General features: G+C 47.7%; 1 protein-coding gene across 2 annotated transcripts in view; it reads right to left on the bottom strand.

Annotated features, from left to right (window-relative positions):
- Positions 1 to 17141, bottom strand: part of TRAPPC10 (trafficking protein particle complex subunit 10) — a 316755-nt gene that overhangs the window by 101644 nt on the left and 197970 nt on the right. For both annotated transcript variants that reach the window (XR_013599693.1, XM_078656407.1), the window contains exons 13-14: positions 16363 to 16475; positions 10165 to 10679 (exon numbers count right to left, since the gene is read on the bottom strand). Coding sequence is in view for 1 of the 2 variants with exons in the window: in XM_078656407.1 (XP_078512533.1) it covers positions 10165 to 10679; positions 16363 to 16475 (628 nt within the window). In the remaining variant the exon portion in view is untranslated. The remainder of the gene's footprint in view (positions 1 to 10164; positions 10680 to 16362; positions 16476 to 17141) is intronic.

Here is a 17141-nt window from a genome sequence, read left to right as displayed (position 1 = left end):
CAGAGGCACAAACGTACCTTCTGGCGTCGGTACAGATGTCAAGCAACGTCAGTCCTGCGCCGTATAAGTCGGGGGGTGAGGCTTGGGTCGACACCGGTTGGCGGCACAGAGGGCGTTGTCACTGGAATTGGTGCCAGGGAAGCTACCACGAGGTCGACCAGCGTTGATCAGATCCAAGCCTGAATCCTCAGGGGCCCTCCAACGCAAGGGTCAGAGCAGCCAACATCGAAGGCCCAGGGCCCTCAGCCGAGTCCGGAGTGCCCGAAGGAGCACCAGCAGAGTTGGGTTGCCCAAAGATGCTGTGCAGCGCTACGTAAAAAGCTCGAAGCTTGGCAGGGGCGCTCCGGTGCTGAGAAAGGGAGGGAAGCACGGAGCCGTCCCAGACGCAGGCTCCGAAGACTGAGCACAAGAGAGTCGACGCTCTGGATCCTGCGTCGCATCGGCTGACGGACTGGGAGAAGGCGAAGAGCTACGATGCTTCTTTGCCTTTGTCTTGTGCTTCGACTTACCCGAGGTGTGCGAAGACTTCGATGACGAGTGGTGGTGGCTCCGTGACCGGTCCCAAGATCTTCCTCTCGAACGGGACCTCGAACGACGTGGAGCAGACTGCCGAGGCCTCTAAGAGCTTTCGGGAATGCTCCCGCAAAGCCTTCTGATTCATGGCCGGCAGTCGGAGCACGACTTCGGGTCGTGGTCGCGCTCCAGGCACCAGAGGCATACGAGGTGCAGATCCATGACGGACATCAATTCGTGACAGGAGTCACAAGGCTTGAAGCCAGTCCGACGATGGGACATCCCTCGTGCTACCAGGAGTCGATAGACACAAAAATAGACGTTGACAAAAGTAAAAAAAAGTTTATTTAAAAAGTGATTAAGGGGCAAGCTTCCTCCGGATCAGCGCTGCCTGGTGCGGAAAAAGAAAGAACTGATGTCAGTGCGAGGGGGGGGGGCGTCGTCTAAGTAGACACTGCAGAACTAGAAGTCTGGCTTGAAATCACACTGCAGCACAGACACTTCTAATTTACACATCATAGACTATGCTCTCTTGACCACAGATAAAGATGTCACCCTGCCTCCTGACAAAGCTGGACGCACAGCGGCCTTTGACAGTGGATCATTCCACCCTCATACACACCCTGGAGTCTCGAATAGGATACACCGGCAGGGTCCTTCACTGGTTCTTCTCCTACCTTTCAGGCTGACATCAGCTTGCTCACATGTGCACCTCTGGGGTGGGGTCATGTGTGCAGTTCCCCAGAGTTCCACACAGAATCCTGTCATCTTCAACCTTTACATGGGTCCGCTCGCTGGTCTACTCACAGATAACAGCATCAAGATTCAACAATATGCCGGCGATCACAGGTCTACAACAAAGACTCCTCCTCTTAGGACATACGCCTCGCACAATGCTTGCACATCATGCAGACCTGGATGACCACCCAAACAAGGAAGAATTCCTGTTATTTGCCAAAAACACCAAACCAGATACAGTACAAACCTGGTTCAATGACATGAACCTTGACGACTTCGAACCACGACTTTCACCAAACGCCAAGTCACTTGGATTCACCCTGAACACAAACACTTTAGGGGCATCCTACATGCCACAGAACATCCTAACGAGGGCCTGAAGAAATGTCCTGATGGAACTCCACAGGCTCACCGTGCCGGCCTGGACCATCTTCAAAACCAGCTGCATATTTTATAGAGCTATCCTGACCAGTACAACCACTTATTCCGGTGGCTCTCAGCACACCAGGATCCAGGACACCATCAGACTGCAGACTAAGAGGTGTAAAAAAGAAAATACAAGAGAGCAGGCTTTTTCCATCTCTGCACCCAGGCTTTGGAACAGACCCCTTGCCCATCAAGACTGCCCCAAAGCTGCTCAGTTAGGAAGGAGTAGAAGACTCACCACTACATCAGAGGGCATGAAGCATCCACAGCCCAGCGTCCTCTCCTATTACTGGTTGAATTTATGCTGGTCGTCGACCATGTACAGCGATACATACAAGCAGAAGCAAAGGTGAGCTAATGTTGCTCATCTTCTGTAGCTTCTTAGGGATACTAGGGAGATACTGAAGAATAGGAAAGGAAAATCTTCTAGCATTCAAGAAATGGACTAGAGCAGAGTTCGGAAAGAAAAAGGTATTACTCATAATATTCCAGGGGTGGAAAGAGTAATTCAGGCAAATACACAGTTAGAATTTACTTTTATGTAGCCCAAAGCATAGCACTTAATGAAAGATAACACTACATTCCAGGTATGTGCCATTCTTTCTTGTTTCCCAGCAGGATTCCACTACTTTTTCCATCGGATTGCCAAAACCACATTTAATAGTTTTACCAACCGGCTATCTTTAGTAAGATGCTACGTAGCCTGCGTATTACATACGCCCTTTAAAGCATCCCCAAGAGACAGGACTGCTGCATTCCATTAGAAATATTAAGTGTTGTCACCTAAAGCATATCAAGGAACTTGTCATAAATTAGAAAAATACAGACTTTTCTTATTAATGGCGAATCTACCAGCACCTCCTTAAATCTCAAATATGCTCCACTTTCCTTAGTTCGCAGCCATTATTCTATGCACCGGTTGCCTCATACAATCTCGCACCCAATGTGAAAAACTGTCACAACTCAAATTTCAGGTCCTTTTAATTCAAGTTGAAAGTATCCAATAGTCGAGAAAACACATCTCCTCCAGCTCATTCTTTTGTAAAATGTCATGACCCAAACTCCAGCAGGCTCTCCTATGAATGTAAAAGGCTCAGACCATTCTCCTGCAACATGCACACATCGGCGCTTGACTGATATGGTGCAGTGGTCCATGTGCACTAAAATACAAGGTTAGAGTACGCAATCTGTCAAACTATATCATTAGTCTGAAAATGAATAAGGAGAGTACACCAAGGTGTTTTATGCTCAATCAGACATACCAATCAGCCCACTACCTATCCACACATGCATTATCCAATCCATCAAACAACATCCTCAACTAACAATAAATTCTACTCATCAACTCCACTTGAAAGACATTCCCTGTGTACTTTCTCTCCGTTCTCTGGGACAGTTTCACAAAGCTTTCTCTATGAGCATTAATGACCTTCTCCCAACTTTCAGGGGAAATGTCAATCATACTAACATGTAAAAAGTGTCCTGTTCGAGGCTGCTAAACACTGCATCAATGTCACAGAACCCACAGTCTCTGCTTCAGTCGACATGTGCAACGCCATGAATCTCTTCGGCACCATGAAGATCAACAAAATGAGATCGAACTTCTTTACCACTTTCACAACCCCCTCAATTCCACGCTATTCCCATTCCCTCACCACAAACAGACCTCCTTCAATCCAGGCTTGCACATGCACCTCTCTAATATCATGAAGTTTCGTAAGGCAACAGGTATGAAGAGGACACTATTATTCTTCTATCATCAAATCACACCAATAAGATGCTCTCAAATCTTCACATTATCAATGCCTCCGTAGGCAAGGAACACTACCAGTAGCACTTAAGTTGTCCTGTTAAAGAAACAATGCCTGCACCCAGACAAAATCTACAACCATAGCCCTGTCACCCACCTTCCACTCACAGGAAATCATTCAAAAAGCAGTTGCCCCCCAGCAACAGGTGCAGATCAGCAAGCATAACTGTCTACAGGAAAACCAATCAGGCATCAGACCACACGCAACACTGAGACATCCATACACCAATTAGTCAATTATGACCCCCTTCGGTTTTCTGGTCCTGTTTGCCCTCTCTACAGAGTTGCTCTACACACCGGAAAACATGGATTGAATATTTAGGCATTATCTTGAAACGGTTAGCATCCTTCCTCACCAACCAGTATTATCTCGTGAAAAATAGGTTCCACAAGATCCCAGACACTTCCAGGCTTTGTGAAAATGAAATCAAATACCAGCATTTGTAAAGCGCACAGCTGCCTCCGAGAGGTGTCCCGGCGCGGTGGGCCGTCGGGAAGATAAGGCGAGCTATTGCCCAGAGTCACTTGGTTCTGGGCTAACCTGCTGCCAGATATCAAACCGTAAGCCCCGTGTTCCGGAGTCAGCCGCCCTGGCTGCTGCACCACACCTCTTCTCATCTTTAACCTCTACATGGAACCTTTGCACCCAGTCTTGCAGAGCGCAGCTTCAAGATTCATCAATAACCAGATGATACCCAACTCAATCTAAACAGGTCTTCACCCTTTAACATACAGAGACTCAAATCAACCCTCAAGCTCATCCAATCTTGGATGTCAACTAACTTCCTTAAGCTAAACCTCAGAAAGGCTGAATTCCCCAAGTTTGCACATAGCACCATACAAACCCAATTTACTATCACGCAGCTCACTATGAAAAAGCTCTGTGATTCAACCTGGAAAGAAGCCTCTCATTCAAGCAACATGCCACCAAGAAGGCTAGGACTGCTTTGTTACACTCTGTTGGACTTGGCCCATTTTCCCAAAAATTTTCGCTTTTCACCCCCCTATTTTAGGATGTCTCCCCCATGGTAGAGAGTTGTATAGGCCATGTGTGGTGTGAGAGGTCACAGTAAATATAATGCCCTGGTGTGCGCACTTGTTAACCCCCCCATTGTAAAAATGCACCCTGGTGAAATGTCACTCTTAAAATGGATGCCATGGCTGTGTGTTGTGCCACCTGACTGTGGTGGGTTAGCAGTCTAGATGTTTGGTTCCCAGCCATCACATCTTTTGGAGGGAAAGCCTGGCACCCAGGGTGCTCTACTCCTCACCCAGAGCCAGTTAGAACCAGTTCCCCAGACGCTTCCAGAAGCTTCTGGCACTGTCTGGTAGGTGGAGTGAGGGGTGCATAAATAAGGGGGCTAAGCCACCATGTGCTCAGACAGATCAGGGACATGAACGTGAGGGGACCTGTTGCCATGGGGTACCGCCACTTGGGCCTCTGGGCTGGACCCTGGCCCTAACTGAAACCCCTCTGCTGTCCCCAGGGCTAGTGGAAGCCCCACTGCAGGAGTACAGGCTGCTGTACAGGAGGAGTGCCATGCTACAGTGGAGGATGACATTTAAAGCCTACCGCCCGGTCCTGTAGAGTGCCCACTGAATGCTGACCTTACCCAGTAGTGCCTGCTGCTCTGCTACCTGGCCCCTGAAGAAGGAAGGAGCGCTACTACAAGTGCCAGTGAAGAAGAGTGCTATCTTTTGTCCCTATACGGCCTGTTGACAAGCGCTTGGTGAGTGCAGCGCTATATTGCCGGCCCCAGAGGTGAGGAGCTGATTTCTGCAGTGCTTTATGTTAATTTTGTCCAAGAAGAAGCGTGGACGCACGCCGCGTAGTGGCGGCGCTTGGCATGCCCCAGAAGAAGCGGGTGCCTACCCCGCATTGGTATGTTTATTTAAACCAGCAGGAGCCTACCCCGTGGTTTTTACACTAATTTGGAGGGAGCCTTCCCCTCATTGTGGGACCGAGTAACTCCCAGCGATCACCGCCGCAGCCTGGGAGAACTGCCTCTGCATGTGGGGAAACGCGGCGGGAGCCTACCCCGCGCTTTGCCGCCAAGAAGGATTCACCGCCGCAGCCCAGCGGAACAGTTTAACTTCAAACTACGACCGGTGCCCACCCCGCCGTCCATTCCAGAGTAAGGGGGAGCCTACCCCTCATCGTCACCGTGACTCACCGCCGCGGACGAGTTGCGCCGGGGGTAACTGCTGGTTGGGTACTGCAGCGGGAGCCTACCCCGCACCGCAGAGCTGCCCAAGATCACCGCAGCGGCCCGGGAGGCTCCGGAGTCCCGCACGGGCTTCCCCGCGACGTAAGGGGAGCCGCGCTGGGATTGGTGCCGGCTGGAGCGTCCCCCCGGAAGTCCTGCCCTGCCAGGAAGGAAACAGGAAGAAGCCGGAAGGAGACGGGGCTCCCGTGGTGACGAGGGAGCCCCGCTTGTGAAGATGACCGGAGCAGGAGCCCACCCCGCCGGTCAGTGCCCCCGCACCGGACAGCGAAGCAAGAAGTTCGCCTGTGACGGGACATTGCCCGCGCAACAGGAACCGGGCCGGAGGAAGCCCTAGTGGAGCGGGAGCCTACCCCGCCTCCCCCCCCCATCCAAGAAAGTGCTGCAAGTGAACCGCGGAACTCCCGGTTGGAAAGGAAAGCCCCGCGCCTGCCGCCCAGCCTGCTGCGGAAAGGGGCAGAGCCCAGGAGAGCCCTGTGAATGGGGGATCAGTCAGTCTGTGGTCGGAGGGTGTGTCGGGGCACAGGGTCGGTGCCCGCCCCCAGGACCAGTTCTCGTTGTGGGGGTCTTGGTCGTTGGAGAACCGCCGAAGAGGGAACCCCCCCCCCCCATGTTCTTCGGGCTGGCCTGAGTTACTGTACCCAGCTGGCCCGACTGGAAGTGGGCAGCTGCATCGAGCAGCCACCTGTGTTTGGGGCCCATAGGGGCTCCAACTGGACCCGGAAACTAACTTTACGTGACACCACTGCCCTGCTGGACAGTGGGCAGTGGCAACGATTGGGGGCACACAGTGCCTGGACTTGCGAGGCCCCAGATGATTGACAGCATAAGGTGGTTTAATGCTGAGGATATGTTAGGTATAGCTCCCCGCTGGTTGAAAGCATAAGGGGATTCCCCGCCTCATGATTGCCGTCTAACGCATGGCTTTGTTGTATGCTCAGGTTGCTGTCTCCCACTTTATGCCCAAGGTGGTCCATGAGAATGCTAGGTGTGACGCCCTGCTGCTAAAATACCTCCAGCCTATCTGAATGCATCATGTGCCTGCAGACACTGCTTTTGGGTTGATGGAAATGTTGCCCCTGGTAACCTGTTCAGGTCTAATGTTACTACTGTTAATGAGACTATGCCCCCAGGTTTCTGGAAAAGGTTATGTAAGCCGCTGATATGTCCAAGGGGTGGCTCAGGCTTTATACTCTTGGTTCCTGCCTAACCGGATGTTTTCCTGCCTAGTGTGTAATCCGGCTAGTGTTACGAGGAGTGTATTCATACATGCCGCATGTGTCTCTAGGCCTGCTGCTTACATGCTAAATGTGTTACATGCCTAATGTTTTCCTTCCCGGCTGGCGCATAGTGAGTTCATGTACTGACCGGATGCGTTATCCTGGGCCCCCTGCTCATGTGTCATGCCAAGGAGTCTGCTTAAGGAGTATGTTGAGGTCTAAGGACAAGATCATTATGTCCTCGGGTGATGTTTTCCATACTAAGGTTATGCCACTGTTAATGGAGTCTGCCTAATGTTTATGGCTGCTATCTTCATTACAGGATTGAGACTGTTGAATTTAACTTTTTCATTTGCCCTTCACCCGAACTATACCAGCGATGGTTCTGGCAGCGGCCCGTTTGGCGCTGCCCTGTAAATAGTCCCCGAACAACCCATTACCCAGTGCCGGCTGGCACCGTTTACATGCCACTGTGATTACGTTCTACTGTGTTGATCTGGTAACACACTTATTTTTTTCACCCAAACTGGTGTGGTCTCTTTTTGTGGTGTGCCTTGTGTGTCGCCTGTGTGTACTGCGTGGATGCTTCACACATGTCCTCTGGAGTTTGGCCCGCCCGCTCTGCACCATGCTACCCCCTTTCTAATACTCTCCCTCTTGAAGAGGAGAAGCTGTTTCTCCTAGGAGATAACTTCAGAACAACTGTACAGTCCTTAGTCCTCTCCAGTCTGGATGGAGGCATGTCTTGTTCAGCAGTCTCCCAAGCACCCCTGAAAGGTATCCTACACAAAGAAGCACACACATTAAGGACTTGAAGAAATTTGACCATGTCGCATCAACCGTAAAAGACCTGCACAAGCTACCGTTTGTGCCAGGATCATCTTCAAAACTAGCTGCGCTCCACACCAAGACCGCAGCTTACTTAACTAACAAACTAGACACATCTAGGGGACAATGCCAGAACATGAGTCTGAATATTGACAGACTGGAGACAAAACATTACATTAAAGGAAAATCCAGAAAGTAGGCCTTCTCCATTCATGCTCTTAGAATCTGAAAGAGAATCCTTTTCTACATCAGATCAGCACCGACTCTTCTACAATTCAGAAACAGCTGAAGACCGACCTGTTCAAGGAGCACCAAATATGACCTTCACCAATGACTATCTTCAAGGGGCAGGCCCCAATTCAGTGCGCTTTTACTTTCGAGCTGGCTTTGCGCTTTACAAATACCAACATATAGGCAGGCAGACATACATTAATTCTACTACTTCTCCCAACTTCATCAGGCGCAACAAAATTGTTTTCAACTACCTGTTTGGTTTGTTCATATTTAGACTGTTACCAAGAAGGTCGGTGCCATCTATAAACTTCGTATGTCTTCTTATAAAATCCCAAACCTGATTCTTAACACTACCCTTCTGTAAAGTTTCAACTAACACTTGTATATAACTCCCCATCGTTATGATATCCATTATTGTTTTGATTACAGGACCCATCCAGTACTGACTGACATCCAATACTTTAAGCCCAATTTCACAATTTTGTGTTGGACTCTGCAACTAGGTACTCCAGCTTTCTCTATTGCCTTTTTTGATGCCTGTCCCTCTACTGCACTTTTTGTCTTATAATTCATTAACTCTTCAAAGCTTCTCTACCCTTAACACCACTAACGATTTCCATTATTACATTTTCATACCTCTCAACTCACAATGGCATCAGATTTAAAACATATAGAATTATAACTATTTCGTATATGATCAACTCATCTCATCGTCCTCTGAAGGGTGTGAGGCCAAGCAGGCTCATTTGGATTTGAAGCTGTGACCATCAATCTCCTCACACACAAACATGTGCCTCGCGGATGCATTTGTCCATAGAGCTAGAATACTGGCTCAGTTTCTTCCCTTTTGTGAAACTAATTCAATTGTTTCCATGTCCCAGATCACTCTTCCATATCTTTTACCTTCAAACTGAACTTCAAGTTTATCAATTATAGATCCTCCAATTTTAGTCACTAGAAAATAACCACTCAAAAGGTTACTTAGACTTAATCAAATGCAATCTTCCCATCTTATCTAGTGACCCTACAATTAAATCATTATAACAACAAAGTATTTTTCTACACCTATACCAGACTAGTATTTCTTATGCTTACTTTATATGTAGTTCCGATCAAAACCCACACACCAATCATGAAATATCAACCCCCGTTTACATGCATTGTGCTTTACCAACTCCCACATCTTGCATGGATTAGTGTCTCATAACCACAAATGTACATTTTCCATGTCTGTCATTTCGGTCTGAACTGCAATTCAATACTTGATTATTCTTCCCCCCTCCATTATTTTCTCACGTCCTCCATCTCAAATAGGTCATCATTATTTTCTGAGCTTTGGATAACTACATCGCTTTCTCACCTACGCTTGTGTACTGCAGCTGCATGTCAAAATCCCAGCAGCCCCCAGTATTTTGATACTTTAACAATGACATTTTTATTTTTCACACAGAGTCCACAATTCTTAGATTCTGAGCACCTTCTGATGTCTCAGCTGCTACGTACCAAACACTTTGCCCACAAACCCACACATAATGCAGCACTATATAAAATTCAAAACTAAAAGTGCCTTGATGCACTTACTCTCCATCAAATGTTAACTGGGTGCAGCCTTGTCGCATTCCTTTAACAATAAATCCTTTATCTGTAGGAACTCTTGATCACTGGACATCACCGTTTCTAGTGTTTGGACTTAACCTCTTCTGCGCTCATGACGAGCTCAGCTCTTCATGAGCGTAACGTGGGCTACGCGGATGACGAGCTGAGCCCGTCGTGTAACGCGCGATTTTCAAAATCGCAGTGCGCAGCGGGAAAACCGCTAGCGCGCATGCGGTTAAAATAATTGTATCGACAATATTTTACCAAATAATGCCAGAATCCACAATCCGTAACTGGCACCTCCTCAACATGCTGACTGATGGTCTTGAGCCATCCAACATTTAGAAGACTGGAACATGAGGAATGCTTGGTGGCCATCAAGTAGCTAAAGTGCCACAAACCGTTCTTTCACTGATTACTGTAATCTTACCTTTGCACCGGCATTCTTTATGCATCATTACCCAATGTATTGTAAAATGTCTGGTCCTGCCACCAGGAAGGGCAAGCAAGAGAACCCCTGTCGGGCAAATGCAGCACTTTTCACCAGTACCAAGCATACATTCCCTCCCCATACCTGTGTCCTAAATGTTAACACGTTGACTCCAGGTTGCAGCGCGACATTGCTACATTTCAACGTGTTGGCGCCCTCTTCCAGTGACACTCCAGAGGGCAGGTCCAAAGAGGAGTTGCTCTCCTGGTGTCGCAGCAGCATGTGGGCGTTCCTGCAGATAATCCCTGTCGTGTTGAGAGAGCTGTCCGAAGGGCTTTTCTCGTACATCTCGTACAGCTCTATCGTAGGCACATTGTTCTGGGAAGAGGGGAAGACCGACATCTCACTTGGGAAACTGATGATGCCATTGGAGGTCTTGTGCTTGGTTAGCCACTCGGCGGTTTTGCGGTAGCTGTTCTTCTCGATGCTGAAGTGAACCAAGATGCAGACACTGTCCACCTGCACTGCAACGGGCATGTGGCTCTGCAAAGTCAACTCCAGAGAAAGCCACCCACCAACATGCACCACCGCATTTGGAGGGTCAAAATGTAAATTCTTCAACTGTGCAAATGAGTTCAAGGAAAGGATCACTTTGGAACCTGAAAAAGAGCATATGAGAAACAGTTTCAAATAAAGTGTGACGACAAGAGTTGAGTCACTCAGACAAGCCCCAATTGCAGTACATTACTGAACTATTCATTTATGGTAGAAACAAACCTCTCACACTACCAAAACGTATTCCACTCTGGAACCCAAGCAGCCCTGATTGCCACCACTTTTAACAAAAAAGCGTCAATAGTTCCATGGTATGAACCCTGCCGGGAGCTCGTGGGTGCAGCTTTCCTCTTCCCCATGTTACCTTTATCTGGTAAACCCACCTCCCGACCAAGGGGTAAAGTGATAATGTCTCAAAATGCTTGGTAGGTACTCACATCTGGGGGGTTCGGTTGACAATAACTAGCAGCCGGTCGCAAACCAATTCCTTGACCTCTGTGCAGATATTACAGAAAGGCAGCTCCAACATATAATATCTGGCTAACGGGGGCCAAGAGAGTGGGCCCAGCCCAAGCAAGATCGGCCACGGACGGATGCAGACTGGGCCGCCCTTGGCCCGGGGTTTGCCAGGGCGCGCCTGCATACGTCCGGCGCTGTGGGAGCCCTGGCCGGGTTATGAAGCGCCACTGGGCGTGGAACTGCTGACGCAGCAATGGCCGCACAGGATACTGGGGCACGTAGTCCTAGTCTTCTGCCCCTCTGCTACACAGTAGTGTCCCGCGCTGCGGGAGCCCTGCGCGGGTTATGAAGCGCCTCTGGGCGCTGAACTATGGATGCCGCAACGGCCGCAAAGGATGCTGGGGCACGTAGTCCTGGTCCTCTGTTCCCTCTGCTACACACTGGTGTCCCACGCTGCAGGAGCCCTGGCAGAGTTATGAAGCGTCTCCGGGCGTGGAACTGCTAATGCGGCAACGGCGCAAACGATGCTGGGGCGCGTAGTCCTGTCCTCCACCCCCTTTGCTACTCACTGGCATCAACAATAGAATCATGGACCCCAGACTAACTCACAGCACAAGTTAACCAGGTTTTAAAACAAAGCGCTTAACACAAGTTTGCCATACTTCAGTTTCTGGCAAAACTCCAGGGCATTATCTCCTATGTCCTTGGGGCGCTCCCATCCAGGCTATCCCAGTGGTGAATGCTTGGACCACCACTGTTCCTATAAGGTATAGAGCGTTCATAATGCTGCTGCAGAACTCAAACTCAACTCTCCCCATTCAGACACCTCTCACCAAGACAATGCTCCTTACACTGGCTGCTAGTAACAAGACGTATCACCTTCAAAGCAATGTGCGCAATCTGTGCAGCTTCCAAGTTGTAGCTCGATATTTGAAGGGTTTCTCGGAACCTCATGCACCGCCCTCCCCCGATGCATGCCTCGGACCAATGCATCCATACACTCGGAAAGGGGTGCCAGTAATCCTACCCTAGTCAGGGTGCTTTGTGATCTCGCCAGGGGTATGAAGCGCACTTCCTACTTGGCTATCACTACTGCCTTCCAAGAACCATGAACACTTCTCTTCGCCATTGCAAGCCTCAATAAGCAGCAAAATATGAATACGTCTGTAAGTTACAGAAAGAAGCCTGGTCCTAGCAGCTCTGGTGTCTTGACGAGCTATGTGAATCTGATCAATAAGTGTCGCATTTGGCTCTCCAAGCATTTACTGGGTATTAACCCTTGACTAGTACAGTCACTAGCACTGAGGTGTTTTCCAAACTAAGTCTTTATGCTTCACCAATACTTGAAGCCGGTCCTTTTCCACCAAACTGTAATATTTTGCCAGCAATATCTACCCCAGGCAGCAGATGTTACTTCAAGAGTAGAACATGACACTCTCTCTTTAAGGGTAAGGCAGGGTTACTTCGGGTTCGCATCAACCAATGCCAGACGACAATGAAACTAATCTGCCTTCTTTCGGTCTCCCTCCAGAAGGGCAGCCCAGAAGTGGACCTCTAAAAGACATGTTTGCGGCCCAGCTGCATCAATTCAGTCACTCACTCACTCGATTAATAGGCAAACACTTTACAAAATTATCTACAAACGTGCATAGTGTCTGAGGCACTCTGTGCCTTTATTTCGCACCAATAATACACTTGTGAGAGACCAGAGCTGAAGAACTCTAGGTAATATACCCATGTGCCAGTGGAGGGGCAGGGCCTACATCTAGCTTGTGTAGTCATTTGTGTTAGTTGATAAATCACCCGCAGCTGGGAGGCCACTGAAAGTGCAACTCTTGCCATACCCTCCCTGTGGGCTTTTGTCCCTTCAGCTGCATTCACAAACAGGCTTACTAACAGATGCTTTAAGCCCCTTCCCAAGGGGGTGTGATCAGAAACAATATTTGTAGGCAGCTGCAGCTAACAGGAGCAGCAGAACCAGCTCCATCTCAGACCAGCAGGAATCACTGTGAGAGCAGCACATGCCTTAGTCTCCATGTCCATTACACCCCACATTACTAAAACCACATATAAGAGCCACATGTACACACGAGTGTACACGTGAGTATGTGTACACACGAGTGTACTTTAGTACGTTTCGCAAACATGAAATACCTAAAGACTGTACAAGCCACTGCAGCTTTCTTTGCTTTGCTTTCTTAAAGTGTAAAAGTGAAAAATTCACTTTGGTGCCTTGTTTGCAATATTTCATGCTTTGCTTTTCCTTTTCAAAACAGTTTTATGATTTTATGTCAGAAAGATTCCCTTGTCAGTGTTGGACTTGGCCCTCTCAGCAGTGTCATCCACTTTCACCGTCACCCTCCTATTCTATGATTTTTGTTTTTGTTGCCATTATGATTCCTTGAACTTTCCTACTGATAACCAGTCCGAAAGTGCATGAGCTTTATCATTTAAACATGGTAAAATTGGCTTGCATCCAATTGGCACATTTAATTTTCTTATATGTACCTAGTTAAGTGGTACAATATGTACCAAAGGCCTGTAAATTAAACACTACGAGTGGGCCTGCAGCACTTTTTGTATCACCTATTTATGTAGCCCTTTAAAACATTTTGCAGCCTGTATGAAGTTTTTAAAATGCCAATTCCACTCGGCAAAATAAACCTTTTTCCAGGCCTAAACCTTCCTTTTCAGTACACATAAGTCACTCCTAAGTTAGGCCCTAAAAATCCTATAGGGCAGGGTGCAGTGTATGTAGAAATGTTTGAAATGTACTCCACACCCCCGACAACTCCACTGGCTCCCACTCAACAAGAGAAACACCTTCAAGCTCCTCACACATGCCTACAAAGCTCTCCATGACGAAGGACCAGCAGACCTGGACCACTGACTCACATTCTACGTGCCCTCCAGACAATCCCATTCCGCCCAGCTCGCCCTAGCCTCCTTCACCAGAATCCACAAGACCAGAACCGGAGGAAGATCCTTCTCCTACCTCGCCGCCAAGACCTGGAACACCCTGCCTCTCCTCTTCAGGCAATCCACGTCGCTGACCCAATTCAAGAAGGCCTGGCTCTTCTAATGATCCTACCCCCAGAGGGACAAGCCCCCCGGGCCTTGAGACACTCGGGTGAGTAGCCACGGTATATAAGACCCTGATTGATTGAAGTCTCAATTGTCCTAGTAGTGAAAAACTCCTAAATTTGTTTTTCACTACTGAAAGATCTCGCCCTCCCATTGGATAACATTGGGTTACCTTATTACACTTAATAAGTGATAACTTTTGTTTGGGAGGAGCTAGATGTCATGTATACACTCAAATCAATTGTAATTTAAAGCCCTCTTTGATGGTAAAGGTGTATTTTAAGTCATAACTCCGAAAATGCCACTTTTTGAAAGATGGTATATCCATGTTCTAACCATTTGTTGCCTGCAGCCTGTGTCCCGGATCACATGACTGGGTGTAGTTGGCGGATGGCCTTTCTGTATTCCCTCCAGATAATGAGACTAAGTGTTAGGAGGATGTGCCATCCTGCCAGGATGGAAGGGACAAAGCTGCTTTCTGCCCCACTTACATTTCAAAGCGGCGGCCACAACACACTCAAAGTCAGTTCATTGTCACTCTAGACCCCTTGGAGCTCGGACAGGGGATGTACGAAATTCCAGAACTAGGTGTATGTGTGTTTGGAGAGGGGGCAAGTCTAGACATTTCTCCCACTTCAAAGGCTGGTGCCAAGTATAAATACTGGACCCTTGAGCCTACCATTCAGTGCATTACTGGACCCGTGGGGGACAACAGAAGGACTGCCTTGTACTTCAGAGGGCTGCCCTGCTGCTTGAGGCATGCCTCACTTCTCAGAGGACTGCCCTACTGCTAAACAGAGGACTGCCATCCTGCTTGAGCCCTTCCTTGTTCTACAGAGGACTGCCCTCCTGCTTGAGGCCTTTCATGCAGCTTTGAAGAGAGAGGACCATCTCCTTGATCACAAGTCTACCAGAGTAACTGCACAGGTCAGCTGGCTGACCTCTTATTCTGGGCAACATGGACATAAGCTCTCGAGTCCTCCCTGCAACTGCCCAGCTGACCTGGACCTGCCTGAGCACTGCTGATCCCAAGAGGTTTATCTCAAAGTCCTGGACCCTTAGACTGGCAGACAGAACACCACCAGGCCCAACTGAAGGTTCTATTAAATCTGGCTCGAAGAGACACGAAGCAACGCAGAGCATCGTAATGCAGCTGAAAGCTTCATCAGAACCGACACAGAGTAACGCAAAGCCAAGCTGCACAGCCTCATCGGAACGGACACTGGATGACACGAAGCCTCGTAAAGCAACGCCACGCTGACCTCGCACCTAGGATATAACGTACAACCCTCAGCAGGTAAATCTTGACCCTGTGCTCCTCCGTGGCCAGCCTGACCGTGTGACTTTGCCCCAGTCCAGTATGAGGAGATATCCTCAGTATGCGCTTTGCGCCTTTTGGTGCAATTTTTATCTAAACCTTTAAAATTCAATATCTCCAGTTCTTCTGATTAGATTTTTTTAATTTTGGTCTTAAATTATTTATAAATCAATCTATTTCTCTAAATTGGTTTGGGATTTTTCTTGTGTTGTGTTTTCACTTCATTACCATTTGTGTGCTGCACGAAATACTTGACACATTGCCTCTAAATTAAGTGGGACTGCTTTTGTGCCAAGCTACCAGAGGGTTAATTAAGTGACGTTTGGACAAGGATTATGGTTGTTGCTCGAGAAGGTTTACATCCAACTCAACCAATAGCCCACTTTCCAACAGTCAGATAACTGTAATTAACTTAAGAATCAAAATACAGACTATGCGACAGGTTAGATTAAGTGTGATTTTTTTCTATCAAATGTATTTTAAAATTGAAACATTGCAGCATTTAAAATGTTTTCCAGGATGTTTTCCAAGATCCTGCACATAGAGAGCTATCTCCATGCTTATGAATGAAAGAAACCAGGACTACTCCTATTTGGTCAGTTGTGTCTCTAAGCCCGTCTTTGGTGTTTGGCTTGAGTTTACTCGTGGTTCCTGGCACCCTGAGAATTCCTGGGCACAACTGAAGCCTGCTTTCAGGATCAGCACATTGCATAAACATAAAAAATACAGGTAGAGGTGCAGATGAAAGGAGTGATGCCTTTGAGCAATCTGGGTCTTCCCTGGAATTGGACCTCTGAAGTAAAAAGTGTAAGATGTAAAAATCTCTACAATTCATTCTACGGAATGGGGATTCGCACAAAGCAAAACAAACTACATGAATATTGGCACTAAGCTGCCTCAGGACGAGGGATCAACATCACACTTACCTTGGTTATGAGCATGCTGGTTGGCAAAGCTGAGTATTTCCGAACAGAAGTGAGCACGTTCACTCTCTGTCAGATGAGTATCTCCAGCTAAGAGACTGCTAGTCTGAAGATAGCTAATGCGCCAGGTTAATGGAAATAAACAAAGTATCCAAAAAAGACATTCGTACAAGTAGATTAGGTGGACATTGTTTCATGTCCCAGAGCACACAAATACATTCCTACCAGCAGAGAGGGGGGAGAGAGAACAGGAAATTATAAGAGAAGAGGACCAGAAGATAGACATCGAACACTTTCAGGTATTGTTGGAAAGTCTAAAACAAAATACTCCAGGAATCCACAAAGTAGGAGCTGGGGGAAAGCAGAACATGAGTGGGCAGAGTGATGAGAACTTAAGTCAATCACAGACCACCTAGGTTATGCATGTTAATCACCATTCAATAGACTTATTATTTTTCCTTATACAAAGCCTGCCCCTAAAATAAACGTCAACTTAGTAACATGGCCACAGTCTGCATTTTAGCATAGCTTAGGGTGTTAAGGTACCTAAAATAAATGCCTGTGTATCCAGCCAGTATCAGGGTATTTAAATGGAAAGGTAGCTCGGACCATTAAATCACATGATACAAACAGCAGTGTGTCATCTCAGTTTACAAGTTTTAATCATCATAAAATAGATTGGAGATTTAACGCACTGGCAGCAGAGTATTGCCTCTTAACTCTTATGTTGCAAGCTTGTATTCCAATTAAGATAGGTAAGTGGATTAATAAACCTTACAACA

Source organism: Lissotriton helveticus, chromosome 8, assembly GCF_964261635.1.
Source record: "Lissotriton helveticus chromosome 8, aLisHel1.1, whole genome shotgun sequence".
NCBI lineage: Eukaryota > Metazoa > Chordata > Amphibia > Caudata > Salamandridae > Lissotriton > Lissotriton helveticus.
The sequence above is the reverse complement of the archived record's forward strand: the minus strand, read 5'-3'. Positions and strand labels throughout refer to the sequence as shown.